We start from the raw sequence: 24,799 nt of genomic DNA, 5'->3' as shown, positions 1-24,799 counted from the left end.
TGCACCTGAACCTGATTCAATTTCATGCTATTTCTTGCTACTCTTTGAGACGGGGGTGACCCAGAACCCAGGTAGATTGCCTGAGAGGTTTACATGTAGCGTAAACATGAAATAGAAAAAAGAGACACTAACTTGCATATGTTCATTTAATGTTGCAGTATTTAGAACAACCATGTGATTAAATTATTTTCTTGCAAAGACATGAACTGAGCTAAACATGATTTTTTTTGTGTCTGTTGACTAATTGTTGATTTCTGAGCTCGAGCAACCCTATGTTACCTCCCTGAGAGGGTTCTATGTGGTCCAGTTTGCAGGGACCTAATAGGATGGGCTCCAGGACGATAAGGCAAATGCCCTCAATCCCCACAGGTGTGGCCCAATAGCCCCAGCCTGCCCTGCATCCTACTGAATGAAATCTGACAATAATATATTGTCTAGGTTTAACCACTTCCATGTGTCGGACGGCTGGGGGCGTGTGCGGAGGACAGCCGGGGGCCGTCCGTTCTGTGCACGCGCCAGATTCGCCCGTACCGCAATGGACATTCCGCATAGCGGTTAAAGCTGATGTATTGTAGTGACTTCTTTCTACACAACTAACTATTTAGAAACTCATTTATGAGGCCCCTTGCGCTGCCAGAACATCACTTTTTGTGACGTTCGGAGGCGCAGGAGCCTGCTCCATATTTACAAGGCAGCACTAAGCCACTTTGTTTGGCTTAATGCTGCCTCGTAAAAATCGTTCCCGTTAGAGCAGTTTTCTGAGTTAAAGGGGTGTGCAATGGGTGTTGCTGGGGGCATTCCCAGCAACATCCATGGCTTTTTGTCACTGACCCAGATTTGTGAGAAATCGTAAATCTGAGGCAGCGCCAAAAACTTACACCTCCCCAGGGGAGGCATAAGAGAAGCACAACAAGGAGAAATATCTTTATTTCTTCTCAGTTTTCCTTTTTTTCTATGTGTACTGCATTCTGCGCTTTTCCTTTTCTATGTGTGCTGAACTCTGCAACACACATAGAAAGAGGAAAAAGCCTCTTGTGGTTGTTTTTGTGAAGGAAGGCGTCCCTTCCTGCACGAAAATAATCATTCCCGCAACACAGGCACCCTTGCATCATGATGCAAAGGGGCCTGTGTTGTCGCACTGCAGCTCATTATGCGCCGGTGAAGGGAAAAAGGACATGAATGTGCCATATCTGATAGATACGGTGCATTCCTGTCCTTTTCTTTTGCCATAGGGCAGCACAGCAGGAAGGCCTGTGGCGCAGCACAATGGCAAAACCTCCTAAATGAGGCCCTTAGAAACTATTTTTTGGACGGCTCCACATGGACTTGAGAAACGTGCGAGTTTCTAGGTATTTTGCCATAACCTCAAAATGCCTTTCGGCCTCGGGCTGTAAGGACAGGACTCAGGGCTTGCCATTAGTCCACAACCTCCACCAACAACCGCACCTCCCAAAGAAGCAATGAATGGCTTATGATGGTCCGCAACTGGTTGGGAGGCAAAATGCTGAGACATGATCAGTAAAAATGGAATTTGGAACAACTGTACTAGTAAACACACATTTATGCAAGTATTACTGACATGGAAAGGTCAAACTTTAGGTCATTGCCACAGTACATTTGAGCTAATGTGTGAAATGTCTTGCTGTGCCACATATTCAATGTTATTTATTTATTTTATGAAATTCAATATTCAAGTTACGGTAACATCGAAAAGAAAACCACCCGCGGCTGACACTCAAAAGGGTTATTTAATATTAATATGCAAAAAGATTCTATCTGAAGGGGCAGATTTAACCCCTTCTGGTTAATTAATACCTTGTTTATATATAAAGGAAAGATATTATGACATAAATCATCCAGATCATGAACTGATCATGAACTGAGAGAACTAAGTTATTCATGAGCATTGTTGAGGAGGAAAAGTGCTTACGACTCACTCAAGACTTTCAAGACAAAGGTCCTTGGTCTCTCTCAGTGCCCATCTATTTTGACACACTCCCATCCAGGGAAGTTCCTGACACTTGCTACTTTGAAAAACAGAGATCTCATGAACTGGAAGAATTAAGACGGCAAGGCTGAGAAAGCAGACATGCCAGAGGAGGTTGACTTTGGGAAGAGATGGAACCCTTAAAAACGCTCTGCAATTTTGGTAGTTCCGCTTTACCCACTGATCTTTTGTTTATCAATGAATAAAGGCATGTTTAGAATCTCACAAAATGTAGATAAGAATGAAAAAACGTTTAAAACCATTAAAATAGTAAAAGGACCATTGCTAGAACTATTATCCTATCTAGCAGTAAAGTGCTGTGCAAGGGACTTGAGGAAAAGTTTTATCATAGTCTCTCTTGCTAGATGACAGGCTGATTGCTGTTATGTCTCAGTTTTCGGTTTCAGTGCGGCCCTGATTGCGTCTATGAATTTCCCTAGTCGGGCCACAGTTTAAGTTGTTTTAGCGGAGAAGCACAGGTTTGAAATTTCTCTGCAACTTTGAAGGCCGTGCAACCTACAGATGGGAAGAACCAAGTGTTGCCGCTCACTGACTAACTTTGGGCAGCAGCACAACAGGTGTAGCCAAGATTCATGGTGGTATCTGCAGAGTCAGCAGGCCACTGAATTGTCCTGCCAGGCCCAAGTTGAATTAAAATCTGTGATAGGCAGAGCAAGAAGTCTCATGTAGGCGATTCTTCCCCGAGCCAGGACTGTCAGAGCTGGCTCAAGGTAGGACTGCCGTTTTCCCATGATGTATGAGGAGTCCAGTGAGGAAAGATTGAATTGGTGATGCAAGCTTTCCAGGTCCCATTAAAAAGATATTCTCTTGGCCTGAGTATTCACTGCTTTCTCCAGGTTATTACTATTACTGGGATGTCAGGGTTGTGCAGATTTTGGACATCAATATCCAGTAATCTAGTGGCTGCTGCCAAATGCACCTGCCATGGAGAACCCTCCTCTTCAAAAACGTTTTAATTTGCCTTTTTAATGACAATTCTGGGGCTCACGTAGTCCTAATATGGTATTTTAATAGGTCACCTGAGCAAGTAATGTCCGGGCAGGTGAGACCCAGCTCCAGTCTTACTCTTGCTCTCCTGGCCTGTCAAGGGAGAGCTAGGACCTTTTTTGACAAGCTGAAATTTGAAGGTTCACGCAGAACTTATTGAAGGTACCGGGAAAAACTAAATGGCAATAATTGAGAGAGTGCACTCATTTTGCCTTAAGAACTTTCAGAATGGGTTCAGCAGTTGGACTGTGAAGACGTTGGTTAAGGCTTTTTAAGGAAAAAATGATGCCAGACGCTTTCCTTCTCAGATGTTTCAGGTGGGCTGTAGATTTTGCCCCTTCCGATGGCCAGAAGCCCAAATAGTTGTAGCTTATACTTGTTTTGATTTGAAGGACCCTTAGATTTACCAGGAGTTTATTCTGTTGATTATATCCGTGCAAAGCTTTTGGTAAGCCAGTTCTCGTGTGGTCCATTATTACAATGTCGTCCGCATACTGGAGTATTTGAAGCTGCATATTCCCCAATCTTGGAGGCAGTAGACTTGCCCCTCCAGAGCTTTCCCCAGGTCAGCTGTGTACAGATTAAAAAGTATAGGGGCAAGTACGCACCCTTGTTTTAGGCCTTTATTAGTTGGTACCTTATTTTAATATGGACCCAGGTGCCGTAATAAAGTGAGATTATGGCCTTTAGCAGCTGTTTGGAAATTTCCCAAGAATGCCCTTTTTCCCACAGCGTCCCTCGATCAACCCGATCAAAAGCTGCACTGTAGTCAATAAAACAGCAGAGAAGAGGTAACTGTGATGGCTCGGTCGTGCAGTTAGACAGATGGCCCAGTACTAAGATGTTGTCTGTGGTAGAGCTTTAGACCCTAAATCCTGTTTGAAAAAGGGGAAGAATGTTATTATCTGTTGCCCAGGCTTCCAGTTCTTTTAAAAGTATTCTGGCATAAGCTTTCACTTCAACATCTAATAAAGCAATAAGCCGATCATTTTCGGGGTTTGTGTTGTCCCCTTTTTTATAAATTGGGAAAAGTATTGAGCCTTTCCACAACGATGGATCAGTAGAAGTGGCGAAGGTATGCTTGAAAAGTGTTAACTGTTCGGCCCAGAATCTCAGCGAAGCTTTGAACACTGATGCGGGAACATTATTGGGTCCTGGAGCGCCATCTGACCTCATTTTTTTAATCAGGGTAGTTACCACGGCCACTGTGATGTTTGTAGTTTTGATTACTTTATCTTTTATTGGAGATTGTTGATGGGAATAAGTTTGAATGATATTCTGACGGGTTGAGTACAGCTGGGTTGCATGTTTAACCCACTCCAAGGCTGCCACTCAATTTTCTTTTGTCTGACCGGTGTAAGTGTATTGCCTAATGTATCTTCAAAGTTGAATTTGTCCCTTTTCTTTAAGGAAGGTAATTATTCTCACCCATTCTTCCTCGATTTTCTTGGAGCGTATTTGCCAGACTTTCCTTCTGTGCACTGCACGGAAAGCTGTTATTTCCTGAGTTTGGGTGGTTTTAATGCCTTTCCTTCTTGCCTTCAAGGTCCTTAAAAGACTGCGTTTTGTGTGAATTAGGTCTCTTGATTTGATACATTGAGGGGGTCCCTGAGAGTGGGTACCCTGCACTTGGATGCCTCCAGTTCGTACCTCTAGGGCTGATTTTAATTCTACTAGGAGTGCTTCCCAGTGCTTCTGGGGGGAGGCTATGCTCATAACTATGGAATTTGATTCTTTGTAAATTACCCACTCCAGGAGTTTGGGGCCAAGATTGATAATCCATTTTATTCTACTCAGGACTTCCTAGCATTCTTTGCCGATTGAAACCCCCAGTGTTTCCAAGTGTGTTGCAGATTCCCAGTTTAGCTGCAGGGTTATCCTCAGTGGCATGTGATCACTCTCGTCCCCGTTGTCCACTTCAAAGTTGTTAAAGTATGGTACTAGAAGATCCGAAATAAAGATATAGTCTATTGTAGATTTATCCCCGAAGGTGGGTAGAGGGAGCCAGAGAGAATTCGCAGTTGTTTTGATGGGTGAGTAGCCAAAATATCGAGTTTAAAATATCGATATACAACAATATCGATGTTTTAATTTCGATGGCACAGAATATCGATGTGCAGTAATATTGATGGACAGAATATCGACTTCAAGGTAAGTAATATCGAAGTTAGTAATATCGATATCAAATATATCGATGTTACTAATATCGAAATTTTGTCAAGTGTTATGTATTTTTATATGTATTTGTTAAACATGTTTTTAATGTATGTTTAGAAATTAGTAATTTTTTTACATTTTGCGTTTTAGTATCAGAGCGGGTTGTGGGTTTGTAGGGGAATAGGGTGGGAAGTAATTTTATGTATAATGAATTATTTTTAAAATTATTGATTAATAATTAATTGTTCATTAATAATTAATTGATAATTAATTATTATTAATTAGTTAATTAAATTAATTAAATTTAGGGCCATATGTATCATCAACCTGATTTGGGATTCTCAGATAGCGATTTTTAAGAAATCGCTATTTGAGAATCGCAAATAGGTATGTATGTACAAAATCGCATTTTTTTTTGCGATTTTTTAAAATTCCTTAATTGCGATTAGCAAATTGCGAATCACAATTATGGAATACTTTCCCATTCATTTCTATGTGCCAGGAGGCCCATAGGAATGAATGGGAAGTTATTCTCAATTTGCGATTCGCAATTTGCTAATCGCAAATTAAGAATAATTTCAAGGGTGCAGAGGTGTCCAAAGGACACCCTGTTGCACCCCTGAAATATGCATGGGTGCACATGTGGCGCACATACATGTCCTAAAGGCATGTATGTGCGTCACATAGTACTTTGAAAAATGCAAAAATGTGCATTTTTCAAGGAATTCGCAACTTACCACCAACTAGAAGTTGGTGGTAATTTGCGATTCCTTAAGGACACTTTGCAAATTTTTTGGTCTTCATACATTGCATTTAAGGAATCGCAAAATTTGTGATTCCTTAAATGCAATCGCAAAATAAGGAATTGCAAATTTTCCGATTCCTTGTTTTGCACCAGATTTTGCTTTATAAATACCATTTAGCAAATTTGCATTCGCAAAGGCCAAAATTCTGCGAATTTCGGCCTTTGCAAATGAGAATTTGCTTGATACATATGGCCCTTAATGTATTAATATTTTTAATTTTTTGTTATTGTTAATCAATAATTAATTGATAATTAATTATTATCAAGTGATTAAATGATAATTACATTTTTGATGTGATTTATTTATGTGTAGTGGGTTGTGTGTTTATAGGGGAATAGGGTGTGAAATAATTAAATTAAATCAATTAAACAGATTGTATTTATTTATTGGTATTTATTATTAATTAGTTGTAAATTACTTAATTGGTAATTAGTATTTTTAATTTATTTTATAATAATAATTATAAATAATTTACTAATACATGTAGTTTATTCTAATTGTAAATTTCTTGTTAATTTATTATTATTTGGTCATTAATTATGGATTAGTAATTAATATTTGTCATTTACAAAATTTTTAATTACATCAATCTAATAATATTATTTGTTATTAATTGATTAATTGATATTTTGATTAATTGTGTTAGTATGTGTAGTGTGTTGTGTGTTAAAGGGGAAGTAGCGTGGGAAGTAATATTTTGTTATTTAAGTAAATATTATTTATGAATATTTGGTATTAAGTAATATATTTTTGTAGAGGAGGAGCTACGCTCGCAACCAAGATGGCCGCGTAAGCTCCCGGCTCCGCCGACCGCCGCCAGTAGCTCATGAATCCTGATATTGATCCTGAAATCGTTCCAGACTCCCGTGTGGCTGAAGTGTTGCTGAGCTTAAAGGTGTAATCCCGAGATTTCCATCTCCTCGAATGATGGAGCTACGCCGTGTTTTCATTCTCGGCCTAACCTAGCGTGGAAGCCGGGGCCTCGATTTCTAACCCATCCGGGTTGGAGTTGAACAACATCGGCTGCGGGACTTAGGCGGCGTCCGGTCTCCCGAAGTGGAGAATATCCTGACTGGTTTGGATGGTGTTACGGTGGCCAGGTGGATTCTAAGGATACGGCGGTAGGACACACCGGTTGCTGTGGATGGGAGTCCGTTGCCCGAAGACCCTGCTGACCTCCCGGGGTCGACCGGCTTGGATCCTCGCTTGCGGCGACGGTGTCTAGACTGCGAGAATGACGGGTGCCCTCCGTTAATGTCGGAACTGCTTGTACCTGTTACCCTGGAGTAGTCGACCTCCGGGGCCAAAGGTCTGATCTATCGCTTCGCGAGAAGATATGGAGCGGGTGGAACGTACGCCGTCGTTGCAGACCGTATTGGCCGCCGTTGGGGCGCCTCACTTGCAGGTCACCGCCACCATCCACAAACTGGAGGTAACAGCCGAGAATATGTGTCTGGGACCGGACCACGACTCTTCAATAGATTTGGAACACGTTGTGTTACCCGCGATGCAGGGCATGCCTGAGATACGTTCTAGTGCCTTACTGTTGGTGGACAGGTATCTCCTTTTGATTTGTGGACTTCAAGTACTAACACGTTGGATTAGATCGTACTGCACTAACTTTGTCTTTCTTGAACGTTCTGATTTTCCAGTTGGGATGGCGGTTCGACAGGAGAGAGCTCGCACGAAAAATCAGAGTTGCCAGGGTTGAGTCTCATTGTATGGGTTTGATAACACAGCTTTATTCGATACGGGACTTGTTGCCTACAATGATGCGAGAGTCGGATGGTCTTCACAAGCTCCCCCGGTTGTTTTGTAATTGCTGCTTCACAGTGTTTCGACCATAATACGGGGTGGTTTGCTTCTGGCGGGGAGGCAGGGGGCCGGTAGCCTGTATGATATCTCCTCCTCCACTCTTTACCTTCTTTTAGGCTTTAGTTGTGGGGCGACAGGCACGCTGCTAGTGGGGTTAGTCCGTAGCCATTGCAGGGGTGCAGGGTGGGGGGAACGGGGGAGGGTTTTTTATTTTGGCTATGTTTATTTCTATGGCCTTTTTCTTTTCTTTTTTCCCCTTTTTACGAGAGGCGGGTTGCTTAGTCCATCTCTTTCACATAATCTGGGTGTCTGCTTTGGTCTCAATTATCCTGAATCGTGAGTTGGACGGAATTTGCTGGTGTCAGCTTAACGGGGTTGTGGATTGTATTGTTACTCCCTTTTTATATACCTGTTCATGTTGACGTCCTACTCTCCTGAACATTGATTTTACTATATTGGCTTATTCGCCTACTCACCGTTGCAATGTATTTTACTGTATGACACCTGATATGTGTAATATTTCCTCTTGTTTTTCTTCTTTCAATAAAAATATATATATATATATATATTTTTTTTTTGCGTAAGACCTTTATTAACATAAAGCAAATTACACAGCATGAGCCTACAACCCTGGGGCCGGCTCGCCACGTGATGTTGATAATCCAATAAACAATAAGTTATTAATGAAAGGCAGAGTAAAAACTTCTGGCTGAGCTGCCATACATAACCTCCGTAGGTCTCTGAGCAGACAATCGAAATGAGTCTTACATTTTGTCTTTTTTTTTTTGAAAACTGTAAGTTCAACATTCCCCAACTTAAGACCTTACATTGCCCTTATGCACAACCTATACAGTTTGTGAAGCAGTGGACCGGCATTACCATGGTGCAACCCCCAACTGACCCCCATTCACACCCCACTTATCCCTCCCGACAGTATAACCAAGATCGAGCTATTCCTCCTCATCTTCCTGCAATGTGGTTAGGTAGTCTGATAAGAAGCACCATACGTCCTTCGGTTTAGATTTCGCTGGCAAGTCCTCCTCATACGTCTGCAATTTGTCCCGGCAGATGGACATGTCATGTAGCCATATTTTTGTAGTCGGTACCCTACGGCTATGCCAACACTGTGCAACCTGTCTTTTTGCTAACAGCAGGGCTATTGCGCAGAATTTGTGTTTCAACGCTCTGAATTGGGGTATGATTCCTAGCAAACAGACCTGTGGCGTACAGTGCACTACATCCTCTAACATGACCGTGAGTGTGGCCGTAATCTCTTCCCAATAACCCGCTACCTTCTCGCAAGTCCAGGCCAGATGCACAAAGTCCGCGCCCCCTCTGCCACAGCGCTTGCATTTGTCTTCCTCTTGCAACCCAAATTTACGCAATTTTGTCGGTGTGTAGTAGGCCTGGTGGATGAACTTGAAATGAATGATTCTCAGGTTCCCGTTCGGTGTCAATATCTGTGTGAGCGCGCAGGAGCTGTGCCACTCCTCCTCTGTCAGTGGAGTTTCTAGCAGTGCATCCCACCGCCCCTTAGCTTTAAGTGTGTGGCCCGCAATTTCTGATTGTGCAGCAGAGTACAGTCTGGACACTAAGTGTGATAGATCCCTTGTGGTGATCAGCATTTGCAGTGGTGTTAGGCTTTCCAGTTCCGCAGGGAAGGATGGGTAATGTTCCCTCAGTGCCCTCGTCAACCTATAGTATGTGAATCGGAACATAGGAGTCTGGTTTTGAATATAACCCAATTGGTCAATGCCCACAAATGTGCCTCCCTGGAATACGTCGCTCATCCTGTCGATACCCGCTTTAGTCAGCAAGGACATCCCCACTTTTTCGTTAGTGACTGATAGGGCCTGGTGATACTGCAATGGCATGTTCGGTGCGTATAACGGGGTTTTGTGAGCCAGTTGCCCTAATTTGTTCCATGCTTTAATCGTGGTGTCAACAGTGTTAATGTCCTTTGTGTTTAGTGGTGGCCTGGTGTGCGACAGTATCGCTGACAGGGGAACAGGATGGGCATCTCCCTCTTCAATGGCCGTATGTGTGAGATAGGGGACCTCATGGTACCAGTATGCTGCATATTGTGCCTGTGCACAAAGGTAGTATAGGAGGAAATCAGGGACTCCGAATCCGCCCTGTGCAATCGGGAGTGTTAGTGTCTGCAGATCAACACGAGCCTGCTTACCCGCCCAAATCAGGGTTAGTACCAGGGACTTTATGCGGCGGAAGATTTCCTGAGTTGGCGTGATGGGTATGTTATTAAATAGATATAATAACTTGGGCAAAATGTTCATTTTGACGATCGCTATTCGATCAGCTAGGGACAGAGGCAAGTGTATCCAGCGGCAGATCTTTTCGTCCAGTTTGGAGAGTACCACCCCATAGTTAGCTCGCATGACTTCGTCCGGATCTCTGTGGAACATGACCCCCAGGTAGCGAATCGGATCTTGCTGCCATTCCAGCGGGTAATCAACCACAAATGAGTTTGTGGTGTCGGTTAGAGGTATGAGTGAGGATTTGGACCAATTAATCGCTAACCCCGAGTGCCCCCCAAATCGGATGTATTCTCTAAGGAGTGGGTTTAGAAGCACCTCTGGGTCGCGAACGTACAGCAGCATATCATCTGCATAGAGTGATATGTGCAGTGGCCTAGCCGCAAACTGCAACGCCGAGTCCTTGTAGTTTTGCCGCACTATGCACGCTAGGGGTTCTAACGCTAGTGCGAAGAGAAGGGGCGACAGGGGGCAGCCCTGCCGAGTACCTCGCCCAATATCAAACGGAGCGGAAACATAGCCATTGATCCGGACCCTTGCGCTTGGTTTAGTATATAGCAGGGAGATCCATTGAACGAACCTTTTAGGGAAACCCATCCTATTGAGGATCGTTATCATATAACGCCATTCGATAGAATCGAAAGCTTTCGCGGCGTCCAACATGACGGCCACCGCCTTAACCGAGGGTTTCAGATAGTGCGCCATTGCAAAGAGGGATCTGGTGTTGTGCGAAGTGGATCTGGTGGGAACAAACCCCGCTTGGTCCGGTAGGACCAGTCGAGTCATCAAGGGGGACAACCTAACAGCTAGCAATTTAGCGAGTATCTTCGAATCAACGTTTATCAGGGACAAGGGTCTGTAGGAGTCGCAGTGTTCCGGATCCTTGGACGGCTTTAGGAGTGCAATGACCATTGCTTCTCGCAATGTGGGGGGTAGCAGCGCTTTCTCAAAGGAGGCCCCATACATATCCACCAGATAGGGGGCGATGATATCTACAAACTTCTTATAGAATTCGGATGTGTATCCGTCAGGGCCCGGTGCCTTTCCATTGGAAAGTGAAGTGATCACCTCAGTGACCTCCTCCACCGTTATTGGCCGAGCTAAATATTCCCTTTGGGCGTCCGATAACCAGCCAATTGCCACGTCGTGCAAGTAATCATATGTTTCGTCTGCTGTCGCTGTTGGCTGAGATTGATATAATGTGCTATAGGAGTCCACAAAGCTTTTCAAAATGTCAGTCGAGTGTGTTTGTAACACCCCCTCCCCCGATTTGACTCGGAGTATTGCTGATTGCTCCCGTCCTTCACATATTTTCCGCGCCAGCACACTCCCCGGTCTGCCCCCCTCACCAGAGGCTCTGGCCACACGTTTGCGATCCAAATATTTAATTTCTGAAGTTAAGCAGTCCACATGTTCGGTGTGTAACTCGCGCAATTTGGGTAACAGTGATACGTCCTGGGACGCTTCATATTGCAGTTCCAGGTCCCTCATTTGACTTTCACAGTGGCAAATCCTACCCCTTATGTCCTTGAGAATTCCTATGGTAGTACCAATGCATACACCTCTGATCGTGGCCTTAAAGGCTTCCCAGAGGAGACATGAGTCCTCAGTAGTTAGGGAGTTATTAGCAAAATAGTCTTTGATCGCTTTTGTTAGGGTGTCTACATATATCGGGTCTGTGAGGGCTTGGGAGTTAAATCCCATTGGAATGGGGGGGGTTCGTAATGTGGGATGTCTATCTGCAACAGGACTGGGTTGTGGTCCGACAGTGTGCGCGGTAGTACTTGTATATTACGAACCCATAGTGCCACATCTTTGGAGCCCAACCAATAGTCCAGCCTGGACCAACTGTTGTGAGATGCGGTGACATGCGTGGCGCCTGGTGCGTCAGTGTGTCGTAGTCTCCAGAGATCTGCTAAGGCTAGATCGCCCATCATGTGACCCACCATTAGTCTCAACTGTTTATGTTGTTCTACGGACTGTGAGGATCGATCCAGCCCATCCTGCAGTGTCACATTCCAATCCCCCCCACATAACAGATGTGTGTTGGTGTGTTTCTGCATGTGTCCCCACACTTCCCGGTAAAATTCGGGTGCGTCCGTATTTGGACTGTATACATTAAGGAGTGTCATATGTTGGCCTCTAAGTGTACCTGTCACCAGCACATATCTGCCAGCAGGGTCCTGCGTCACATACTTCTCCTCAAAGGTGATCCCTTTCTTAATCAGTATAAGCACCCCCCGAGAGTAAGATGAATATGAAGCCCTGTAGGATGCCCCCGTCCATCTCGATCCCAATGTGGCGTGTGTGTGAGATGCAAGGTGTGATTCCTGTAGGAATGCTATATCAACGTTCCATCTGGTCAGGCTAGCAAAAACCTGCCTAATTTTCTGAGGGCGGGCGAACCCCCGTATGTTCCAAGTAACCACGTTTAGGCCAATTCTGCTTCCATTCCTAGAACCAGTTGTACATCAAAATCGTAAAAAGACTACTCTCTGCACCCTCAGGTGCCATGCCCGAATCCCGTCCACCCGCAGCCCACTGTGCATACATCACAATGACAGTCTCTCTCCATTGAGCATCCAATAAAGTGTACATTAGCAATGTCTTTGGTCTTAGCAAACAGTCAAAAATCCCCCCTACCCAGTTCCCACCCACTCCAGCATCCCCAACCTGCCGAAGCCATACCCCTTCAGAGCACAACTCCCCCAACCACACAATTAACAACTCAGTGCTCATTTTAAGAACTTGTGTTGGGTTTTACCCTCATGGAGGACCGCCAGGAGCACAACCCTCACCCGGTGAATGGGTGCGGGCGATTCTAGAAAACATGTACATATTCGCAAGATATGTGTCCATTGATCCGCAATCCCCACCTTCCCATTGCTACTCCTAATATGGGTGAAAGCAGCGGCGCTATCATAAAGGAAATGTATCTCCGCCCCATACCGATCAAATGTACATGGCAGTAAATAGACCCAGGTCATCCAGTTGTCAGTCTGTCTTGCATATAGCCACCACCCGGCCCCAAGTAGTTAGGTAAACAGAGGCAGGCAGTGCCGATCACAACTCGGTTAGACTATACCTTGCAGCATGATATGCATCGCAGTGTTCAGCAGCTTATTGTGTCCATCCCTACCGCACTGCACATCATAGGGCCTGTGAGGGCATGTATTTGAAACGGGTCTGACCCATCGCTCGCTGCATCAATAACAGTTATAGTTTGGCGCAGCTGCGGGACTAGTCATCCAGTGGGGAGAGTGTCTCGGCAAGCTCCAGCCACGGGTAGTAGCTGTACTCCAGGACATGAGTGTGAAACAGCCCGTGCTACAGCTCCTGTCATCTACACGTGTCCCCACCTTCACAATACCCAGTTACGCAGTAGTGCGCGTGTGTCTCACCTCTATGTGTCTCGTGTCGATCAGTTCTGCTCAGTGCGGCTGTGGAGTGACGGCCAAATAGCAGTTCGTCGTAGCCATCCGCTCAATATTACTCATCGCTGTTCAACGATGAATATCACCAGTGTCATCATTCCGAGTCTCTGTCCTGATTGTTCTGGGACTCCGACCTCGCTTCACGCTGTATTTTCTTGACTAGTTCAAGTGCCGCTTTAGGCGTCGCTAACACTATCGTCTGTTCCTTCCACACCACTCGAAGTCGGGCAGGATATAACATAGAATAGGCGATGTTCAATTCTCGCAGCTTAGCCTTCACCGTGGTGTATTCTTTCCGCGCCTGCTGTACAGCTACCGTGTGGTCAGGATAAAACTCCAGAGTGTTACCCTGATGAGTGATTTTTCCCTTCTCTCTAGCGAGCCTGAGGATCATGTCCCTGTCACGGTAGTTGAGAATTCGCGCCACAATCGGCCTGGGTGTGGCGCCGGGTGGCGGCTTGGGGCCTAACGATCTGTGGGCCCTTTCCACAATGAAGATCTGCGACAAGGCCTCCACACCAAATATATCCTTGCATAGACCCTCGATGTAATGCTCCATTCGCCCTGTGTTGGTCGATTCTGGCAGGCCCGCGATTTGCACGTTATTGCGCCTTGAGCGCGCTTACAAATCCTCCTCCTTCGCTTTTATTACCTCCAGAATTTGTTCCATTCCGGCGCATTTAGAGGTGGACGCACGCGCTTCGTCTTCCACGGCTGAGATTCTTGTTTCCGCTTCGTCCAAGCGCTCGCCATGCTTTTCTTGCTGAGCAGCCATGCCATCCATCCTGCACGTCAGATTGTCCAGCTTGCCGTTAATGTCTTGCAGATTCGACTAAATCGCCATCAGAATCTTCTCTATGTTACCAGTTTGCGGTGATTCTGAAGAACCGCCGGCCTCCGCCAACTCTTCCGCAGTCTTTGTCGCTTTCCTGTTTTCAAAGGAGAGTTTCGGTTGCTGCTTATCTGGCTTCCCCATCGTGGCGGGCGGTGTATGCACTTTCCGCAATGTGGGTCCGGACGCCCTCGTTATTCTGTGTGTCGTCGCCGTGTTTCCTCGGCAGTGGTAGCCAGCCGCTTCCTGCGCCGAAGCTCCGAGTTAGATATGGCCAACGTCTGTGGATTCCCTCCAGAGTGTTTGCGTTATGGGCAGGATGGAGACCGTGTATGCCAACAGTGGCCAGCGGCAATACGGAGGTATAGGATCGTTCCCTCAGGGGGGTCCTCTCGTAACTAGCCGGTGAAATGAAGCGCTACTTCTCCGTGGGGTTTCCCGCTTCTGAGTTACAGCCCATGAGGACACTCCTCAGGTCGTTTGTTTGTTTGGCGCTACTACGCCAGTAACAGGCCGCCTCCGGTCACATATGCCCCACAGTGGTGTTTTCAACGCCTATCCTCGCCGATCCGGCGGTCACCCATCCCCAGCAGTCGAGCACCAGTCACTGGCGCTGGTCCGAAGCGCCCTCCGTCCCCTTAACAGGCGCCGCCATTTTGTCAGGCACTCGGTCGGTGGTGCCCACGGACACAGCCGACCTCGCTCGGGGGATGAAAGCAGCGCAAGTCTGCCGCTCAGTGCCAGGCATCAGGAACTCACCCCCGGACCTTGCGTGATGAGGTATCTGGGCAATCCAACGCTGAGTCCGCCGTGTTCGTGCAATTTCTGTTAGTCGCCGCCGGCCATCTTGTCAGGCAGTACGACGGTCGCAGCGGTCACTTCTGCATTTCTCCGCTTAGCGGGGTCGGAGACCTCATCAGCCCAGCGTCGCTCATGCCCCTTATCTTCCCCCACCTGAATCTTGTCGCAAAGTGAGGGTTGGTGAGGTTTCAGGGACAATGGATCACATCGTGTGTGATCGCCCGGCGGAGCTGCGGTTCAGGCAGCCATTCCGCTGTGCGCCCCCTAGCGCCTCCCAATAAAAATATATATAACAAAAATATATATATATATATATTTTAGTAAATAAAATATTACATTTTTTGTAGTTTTTTAAAATATGTAATTGATAAGTATGTTAATATAATGCCTACGCTATCATGTGCTTTCCCTACTGTTGCATCCTCTGGAGTGGGAATAGTAATTTCTACCCCTACGCCATCCAATGCTTTCCCTACTTTTGCATCCTCTGGAGTGGGAATAGTAAGTTTTTACCCCTACGCTATCCAGCGCTTTCCCTACTGATGCAATATGTGGAGTAAGTATATATATTAATTTATATGTAGAGTTTTTAATTTATTTTAATGTATTTGTATTAGTTATTATTTTTAAATGTTTTAATGTTTAAATCTATAATTTTTTTAATTATATGTATTTTTACATTATTTTTACATTAGTTTTAATATATTTTAAAAAACTATATTTTTTACTGCGATATTTTTGTACTACGATATTTTTTCTCTCCATAGTTTGTACTTAGCTTTATGTAGATACAAGTTCGATATTTTTGATGTCAATATTTTTGTGTCGATATTTTTGTATGTCTATATTATGTCTGTCGATATTATGTCATACAACCGTTTTGATGGTGTGAGCAGAGACCAGACTATGATTAAGAAAAAGTTGCTGCAATGAGACACCATCAATGTGCGGTAGGATATGCACTTTCGACTTCCCTAACTCCAGAGTATTCAGGTCACCAGCGATAACGGGAAAGTGCAAAACATATTGGTTTATGAGCTGGTCCATTTTTGTTGTCAGTATTTTTAGGATGTAATTTTTTTGCTGGGAGGCAAGGTTTACATAGCAGGTGATTACCACGAGACAAATTGGGTTTTTGGTAATTTTCAGTCTGTTAACTAGTACCGCTTGCTTGTCTGGGATGTTGGTTGCAATAAAAGTTGTCTCTAGTCTGCGTGCTTGATTTATGTAGATTGAAAGCCCACCAGAAGCTCTCCCGAAAATGTTACGTTGTATAGCTGCAATATGTAATTCATAGAAGCCGTGAAGAATTAATGGTTCGGTGGCGCCCAAGATATAATTTTCACAAAAATAGTTACTCACTAAACTGTACTCAAGAAGTCTTTTTAGGCCAGCTACTTTCCAGGAAATCATGGACAGCTGAATGTTATTTCCCGGAGTTCTGGTGCTGAACAAATGACGTGTAGGCTTTTTGATGTTAGAGGTGCCGTCGTGGTTGCTGATCTTCTGGACGAGACCTAATGCCCTCTCCAGGGGTATGGCTTGCCTTATTTGGGTGCACTGTCCTATGTTCAGAGGTACTTGTTATCCTGAATGTGTGGTACAGACTTGGCTCTGCAGCCAATTTTTTTGCTTGTGGGTTGCACATTGTCCCCTTTAGGACTGAGTAAACTTCCTTAATAGGCCATGGTGCTGCTAGCACATGCTTTGAACTTTAAATTACCCATGCACTCATCTAGGGGTAATGTTGGATTGCCTCATTATCTTATAAAGGACTCTAAATAGGCATGCATGTGTCTAAAAACACTTCCTTCCTCAAGCCATGCTGCTAGACCTACAGTTTTCAAAACTCTATTAACTGACCTAAGGGAATGAACAGCTCTTCAAACTATATATGAGTTGAATTTCAAAAGAGGCGGGCATCTACCAGGGAGACCATTAACCGCATCGCTGCGGCGGCTTTTCCCGCTGTGTGCGGCTTTTTTCAAATTACCGCGTTACATGACGAGCTCAGCTCGTCATCAGCATACGAGCGCCGTACTCGTCATCAGCATCGAAGGGGTTAAAGGCTTGAGCCCGGTCATCTACATCCCACATCTAGTACAATACTGGCAGCGCTCACTTGCATTACTTCACCAAGTCATTGCAGTGCTGTACTGGAAGTGATCACTTCACTCACTCATCCACTATGACTTCGGAAGAGCCTGCATTACTTAATCTTTGATCTCTTGATGGGCCATGGAATGTTTTTTTTCTTCACAATAATCATTACAAACAAGTGCCTGCAGTGTGTTTAGAGTCAAATCCTTCCAACATTAATCCAGTGACATTTAATGGTATATTAGAACATTGGAATGTTGGGAGCTCCATTGAAAACAATGGAGTGCTCCGGGCTCATAATGGCTGGTATAAGCCTGGAGCTCCAACATTCCAATGTTTCTTTGTTCACAGCTCTGGTTGTGAACAAAGGCTTCAGGGAACCTGAGGGATTCCAATCCCCTCACGCTCCCAAAAGGCTTTGTTTTTTTTGTTAGAACATTCTGTCCTCTAGTGACAGAATGTTCTAATAGCCTTATAGCCCTTCGTAGATGGACTATACCGCTATTAAAGTCCCTCCCCCTTGTAAAAGGCCCTCGCCTTCGGCTTGGGGCCTTTAACGCTTGAGAGGGCCTTTAATAGCCGGTATAGCCCTCTGCGGCGGGCTATTAGGCTATAATCCTTCACTTGCATGCTGCCTGGATCTGCCAACATCACATTTCGACTTAAGTGTTCTAAATGAAACCCAGGCATAGGCATAGTGCATGAATGCAACAACCCTTGGTATATAAGCATGATTTAAGACCATAATGGATGCTATTGATTGATTAAAGAACTGTAATATGTGTTTACCTGTTTCACACACATTCCCTTGGTACGGAGGGTGGCAGAGACATGCAAATGTATTATTCGGTCTCGTCGTGCAGACGCCTCCATTTCGACAAGGATTTATATGGCAAGCGCCTAAAGCTGTTAGGAAGACATAAATGTGTTTCATCATTACAGTATATCTACTGTTATACACATACCAAAATAGACAGCGGGATGTTTCTCAGGTGTATGATACACAGCATCATTTCAAACACTGTTCGTCTGGCTTTGTGTTTTGTTAAAAATCACCAGTTCTCGGGGGACGCGGTAAACTGCTATTGGTGGCGTGTCCACCAGCGGAATTTCTACTGTCAGTATGTAGTAATATGATGGGGGTTGTACAACTGGCAGACATTGGACAGGCCATCCAGGCTGGAATTTGCAGATTTTATATTATGACAAATGTCTAAATCACACTGTATGCTTTTGGCAACTCGAAATTCTTAAAAACACTTCAGTATATATATCTTGGAATATATAATCCACTTATTAAACCTATACTGGTGGAGTACGGGCCAGTAAATCACGTTGTTGGGGTACATCTGTAGAGTTTAGGCAAAAATCACATTTCTTTTGACCGGAGGTACTTAGTGGGTGCTGTCACGTTGCCCGTAGAGCTTTCACCATTGTAAGGGATTTTGACTTTCACAGATAATGTGCCGGTGTCAAAACAGGAAGATTTTTGAAGTATGAGCACCTTTGAGAATGAGATGTGTTGGGCCACCAGCCTTTCAAAAAAATGTGAGGAAACCTTGTAAATATCCTCAAGGCCAGACACCCAATAGATGTACACTTTAAAGAGCTCTCTCTTTCTTGACTTTGTCTGTCCCAAGATTTTCACTTGTTCCAGGCTCCTTAATCATAGAGTTTCTCATTCCACCCGAAGGTCTTTGAAGATATGTTTCCAAATGGTTTTAAGAATTGCTGCCTTGACTCCTGAACTTCTATCATGCATGCAGTACCGCGGGTACGAACATCCTTTCGAACATCCTTTCAGACATTGGTCAAATCTGGCAGGGAAATTCAGGCATGCTAGAGTTTGTGAAAAGCCTCAACTCATCCTGAACAACTGGTAGAGACATTTGTTTCACTGAGCGACAGGATTACCAGGGCCTAAATGTCTCAATCATATTTTTTTCTGTTGCTTGAATTAAGCAGTTATTAGTAAAGGTCAAATGTAAATGCCTACTTGGTGCACTAAGTCATGGGAAAGATGTTTCAGGCGAATAGTCACATCAGCACTTATTTGCTAAAAACACAAGAATTTCAGTCACTTTGATTGCTGGACTTGTGACCAGACAAATTGCTTTGTGCATACAGGGCAACTGAAATGATCAGAGGATAGTCGTCCACATTGCCTGAAACCGGTGATGCCTTTCTGAAGTGGCTTCGATATTCGGGAAGACCAATGCAGGAGCAGGAAGAAGTCGGGATGGTAGTGAAACATCACTTGAATGTGGCCCCATCTGCCAGAAGTATGTTATGTCCTTCAAACTAAGAAGGCCCATCCTAAACTCAGGAAATCCTTGAAGGCTTGACTAAGTAGGAAGGCATCTGAAGTGGTTTGCTTGTCCTAATGTAAAGAAGCCCTCTGAGCTTACAATTGCACCTATTACCTTCATATTACGTACAATACCAAGGTAGCATCCTTTAAATGCAAGAGTCAGGCTAACCAATGTAGTCAAATAGCACTTTAAGGGACAAGACTTGCTAGCCGCTGTGTTTACGTGGCTCGCACAGGCCAAACTGAAGTGCAACGAGGGGAAATCAGAAATGATAATTTATGGGCAATTTCCCCCTCTTTTCACTGAATCTCTGTGGCCCTCTGATTTCCCCCGCCCATTATCTGAGGGTGGCCCGGCTAAGAACCTAGGAATTTGGTTTGGAGATGACCTTAGGTTCGCGGAACACATCAAGAGATTAACGGGCGTGTGCTTTGGGACTCTTAAATCCTTAAGCAGATTTAGCAGATTTTCCCACTGCTCCCCCAGCTGGTTAAGGAGATGGACACTCGGGCGCTTATTCTATCACGCCTGGACTATGCCAATGCGCTTTTTCTTGACATCCCTGCATATCTGGTAAATAAATTACAACTAATCCAGAACGCAGCAGCTAGACTTCTTCTTGGCATCTCTAAGAGATCCAGCATCAGATTTCAAATGAGCGCTCTTCACTGGCTGCCCGTTACTCAGCGGGTGCAGTTTAAGGCTCTCGTTCTAGCGCATAGAGCTTTACACGATTCGGGTCCCCCATATATCAGGAAAAGAATGGCCTTCTACATACCTAGACGAACCCTATGGTCAGCTGCACATCGATTGATGACCATTCCTTACTTTCGTCGGGCCAGGATGGGTGACCAGTCTCTTTCAGTTAAAGTAGCCGTTCTTTGGAATGCCCTTCCCACAGTGCTGCGCCACGTTCAGGATCTAAGGTGCTTTAAGAAGCTTCTTAAAACTCACCTTTTTAAGCAGGCCTTTTAAATTTCCTTCTAGCCTTTGTCTGAGACCGCATCGCGCCAGGATACTCAAGAGTAGTTGTGAGCGCTACAAATTCCCATATAACATAACATAACATGTAATTTCTTTTATTATATAGCTTTCATTTCTTATCTTTCAAAATATTTTCCTGCCTGTCCCTAATCCTAACTGTTTGGCCAGCATTTCTTGGTGTGATTACCCCTGACTTTTTACCTCTACCTCTTCTATTTTTGGTACTGTGATGGATATAGTATTGCCAAATTAGATGTTTTTGACACTTTGCCACTGCTAAACAGTGTCAAAGTGCAAGTGCTCCCTGTGCACAGTGTAATGGTAATTGGTTGTCCATAATTGGTATGTTGTATTACTAGTGAAGTCCCTGGTAAAATGCACTATGTGTGCCAGGGCTAGTAATGCAAATGCTGACTTGTGGGCCTGCAGCACTTATTGTGCCACCCACTCAAGTAGCCTTGCAAAGGGAATTTAGGCCTGCCATTGCGGGGCCTGACCGCAGTTTGTGAAACTGCCATGTTGTTCTGTCAAGTGCACTCACTTGCCAGACCTTACCTTTTCCTTTCTGTGCACATAAGACACCCCTATGGTAGGTCTAGGGTCCCCCCTGGACAGGGTGTAGTGGATGTGAAAGGTAGGACATGTACTAAGGTGTGTGTCATGGCCTGACAAGGAAATAATCACCATTTCGTTTTCCTTGTTGAAAGGCCATCTTGCCCATTAGAATAGAATGGGAAGGCTGTGTAATATGTTTTCCAGCCTGTCTTCCCAAAACTTAAGATGGAAAGGTGAAGTTTAGTATGCCTGAACTCCCCCTGCAATAACACATCTTTTTATGAAGATGGTTTTTGCATTATGTGTTTGTAAGCCACTCTTTTAGAAGTGGCTGGGTTTTTGTGTGTTAAACATTTCCTGTGTCTCTGCCTTGTTGTGGATTGACTGGCTGGGTTTGAAAGTGATAGGATCTTGGAATGTCTTGTCCCAGGGGAGGAGGTGAGACAGCACAGGCTGACCTGCATCTGGAGTGTAGGGGGAGAAGATTTTAAAACAATTGTCCCATCTCCTGCTGAGTGATGATTCAGAATCCAGACCTCCAACAATCAAAGGAAGAAAAGTGTCACTAGTAGGGAGGCACCAGGAACTGGTTTGAGCAATGGTCAGTGCCCCCCTGTAACACAAAGACTTTAAAGCCATTGAGAGATATAAGTATAGGAGCTGAAGCCCCTGAACTTTGGAGAATGGCTTGATCAATTCTGAACAAGACTGGAGCTACTTCGTAGTCAAGATGAACTTTGCCAAGGAAGAAGCAACTGAAGAGACTGATGGATAGGACTGCTCATGCTGCGTGATCTGGAGCTGGCCTGCAGTTTGCTGTTTCAACCAAGGAAAGGCTGCAGGGATTTTGTTGTGTGCTGTGTCCCCCTGCTTGAAGGACTTTGTGGTGTGCTGCTTCCTGAAGTTACTGTCCCCAAGGGCCTGGGGTGAGCTGAAGTTATGCCCTGTTATCTTGGGTATGTGGAGTTCCAAACGGGACTCAGCTATGCAGTGTGCGTGTGCTTGGTGCAGCTTGAGTCCTTAAGAGGCCCAAGTCGTTGGACAAGGAGAGGAGAGTGGGTTTGCGCCTCCCAGGTAACTTGTGTTGACTCCTGGGGCGGAGGGAGATGCTCTTGGCCTCTTTCTCTGTACTGCAGTGTGAGCCTCTGCTTCGGCTCGGATCGCGACCCGTGTGCCAAGGGAGTGGCAGGGCCGGAGCGCAAAGCTGCATTTACTGTGTTATTTCATACCCGTGTGGGGGGCAACTGTGGCCAGAGACTAACCGCAAGCCAGCACGAGTGGCGGAGAGACCGCCAGAGGAACCGTGAACGGTGCTTGAGTTAATTACATACTCCATTATTCCTGCATAACGGAGTATCTGGTGATTGTATGACGCTTTGCCTTATTCCTGCACATCGAACTGCCTGTTGGTCGTATTGCCCATTGCATTAGTTTTGCATAACGAACTGCGTGATAGATGTGTTATGCCTTGTCTTAGTCCTGCATCACGAACTGCAGGATTGTTATTACACATTGCACCAGTATTGCATACCGAACTGCCTGATATATGTGTTCCCATTACATTCGTTTCGCATAATGAACTGCCTGATAACTGTATTACACGCTGCATTGCTTTTTCCTAACAGAGCATCTGAAGGGGACCGTACGCATTGCATTACGGGGGCACAACAGTTTACAACATTGTTGCATTACGCACTGCATTACAGTAACAGTACAAATCACCAGATATCCGTATTACGATTTGCATTATTCTTATGTTGTGAAAAACCTGATTGTTGCATATTACGACATTAGGATTACATAGGATTGTTTAGTTTAGCTCAATTGTAATAGGCCAGGGGGAGCTTTACCCCGACACATATGTTGGTTTAGTATTGTGTGGTCGCATCGTATATCTTTTTATAAACATACACTTGTTTTTCTATGAAACGCATGTGGAGTCTATTTGTGGTGTCATCATTGGGTTGCTGTGAGCGTAATTGCAAATACTTTACACATTGGCCTTGAGGATAAGCCTGGTTGCTCGTGCCAAGCTACCTAATGGGGTGGAGCGGGGGCTGTCTCTAGAGGCAACCTGTCTTTGCCTAACGAAGGGGGCTTGTGGGTCCCTGTTTGGCCTACGGTACCTACCTCACCAACCAGGGATACAGGGATTCTAACACTAACTCTACCTATGAATAATACAAATGTATATAGAGGGAACCTGGAACATCCCTGGAGAAAGTAAGATATGCTCACTCACTTGATGCAAATCATGGCAAATTTTTATGCCTCACCACTTTCAAAGATCAACAGCCACCACTGCTTCTCTCACTACCTTCCTTGCTCTCACTTTCGAATCACTCCATCTTTCCCACTCCCTTACCGCTCCATCTTCTATCCCCTTTGACTTTTCAAACTATTTCAAATCACTTCAATCTTGCTTTGTTGGATAGCTTATAGGCTATCAAGTGTTGCCAAAGCTTTGGAGTTTCACAGACTCTACAGTAGATTTATGCTTGAGTTTTTGATTCTATGATAGTATTTCTAACTGAGGAATATTCTCTTGCTTTTTTTGTTGTCTCCTATGTGACTGTGTATCATGTACTCATCTTCCAGCCTTAGAAAGGGAGCGTTTTACATAATAGAAGCTTCATGTATCTGCATATCTAGGACAGTGAGCAAGGAAGTGTTCCTTGTTTTCTCTGAGGCTAGTGCCACATCCATGATATTCTAATTTTCTCTGTTTTCAGGCCTGACTTCCTTCCTCAATCTCCAGTCTGTGATTATTAGCCCTCCATTTTGTCTTCAGAAGCTTGTAAGTTTGGGTTTCTTGACTGTGAGTAGATATTTTCAGGCTCTCCAAGTCACCGCAGGAGTATAGTTCTGTTCCTATCTAACAGTGTGTTTTCATAAGGGTGAGGACTCTACATCTGTTTTCCTTTAGATTTGTGCCTGGGAGTGTTTCCTAGAGGGATATATGTCTTCTTTTACATTGTTTTGCAAACCTCCTGGTCATGTTTTTCAGTGTGCTTCCTTTAGCCATCTACTTATGTTGAGTTGTTTAGGGCTTGAAGTTGGATAGATTGTTTTTTGCTTTTCTCGAGGTTTATCCAGAATGTTGCAATTTGTTTTCCTATATTGTTACGGCTTTTGCCCTGATGTGCTCAAAAGCTAACATTTGCGACTTTCCTGAGTGTATTCAGTGAAGGAGTGAGCAAAGTAGTGTGTGTAAACTTCGTGAAGCTCTATGTAAAACTTTAGAGCTTTGCAAAGATTTTCAATTTCCCACATTTGCATGACAATTTGGACTTTTGCAAAAAAGTATATCGCCTATAACCTTATTTAAAATAAAGAAAATAATTCAGCAAAGAATATAGTTTACAGAAAGTTGTTGCTGTTCTTCAGTTGCAATGCAATCAAGCATAGAAATCTGCAACAAGTACAAATGAATAAATGAATTGTGCATAATTTTTCATAAAACGTTGTGCAAATGGCAAGCCACCACGTGATGCAGGTGGCAATGAAACTTGCATTAGCCATGTGCTGTGTTGGGTTTGGTCCCGGACGCTTCCTCGGGTGTCTCCCACAAGGGCCAGAGGTCAGGGTTCTATTTTATTTATTTTTACATAGCACAGGACACTGGGACTATATCCCGAGTCCTGAAATGGCAGCTACAACATTTTGCTTCATGTTGTGGCCAGCCAATCAGATTGCCGAGTCCTGCTGGACCATGCATGACCTGCAGGACCTAAG

The 24,799-nt window shown here is 44.6% G+C and overlaps 1 protein-coding gene across 1 annotated transcript in view; it reads right to left on the bottom strand.

Annotated features, from left to right (window-relative positions):
• HABP2 (hyaluronan binding protein 2) overlaps nucleotides 1–24,799 on the bottom strand; it is a 335,748-nt gene that overhangs the window by 195,185 nt on the left and 115,764 nt on the right. The window contains exon 5 of the mRNA XM_086922842.1: nucleotides 18,003–18,119. Within this exon, the coding sequence (XP_086778968.1) occupies nucleotides 18,003–18,119 (117 nt within the window). The remainder of the gene's footprint in view (nucleotides 1–18,002; nucleotides 18,120–24,799) is intronic.

Source organism: Lissotriton vulgaris, chromosome 5 (assembly GCF_964263255.1).
Source record: "Lissotriton vulgaris chromosome 5, aLisVul1.2, whole genome shotgun sequence".
Taxonomy (NCBI): Eukaryota; Metazoa; Chordata; class Amphibia; order Caudata; family Salamandridae; genus Lissotriton; species Lissotriton vulgaris.
This window is presented reverse-complemented; position numbering and strand designations above follow the sequence as displayed.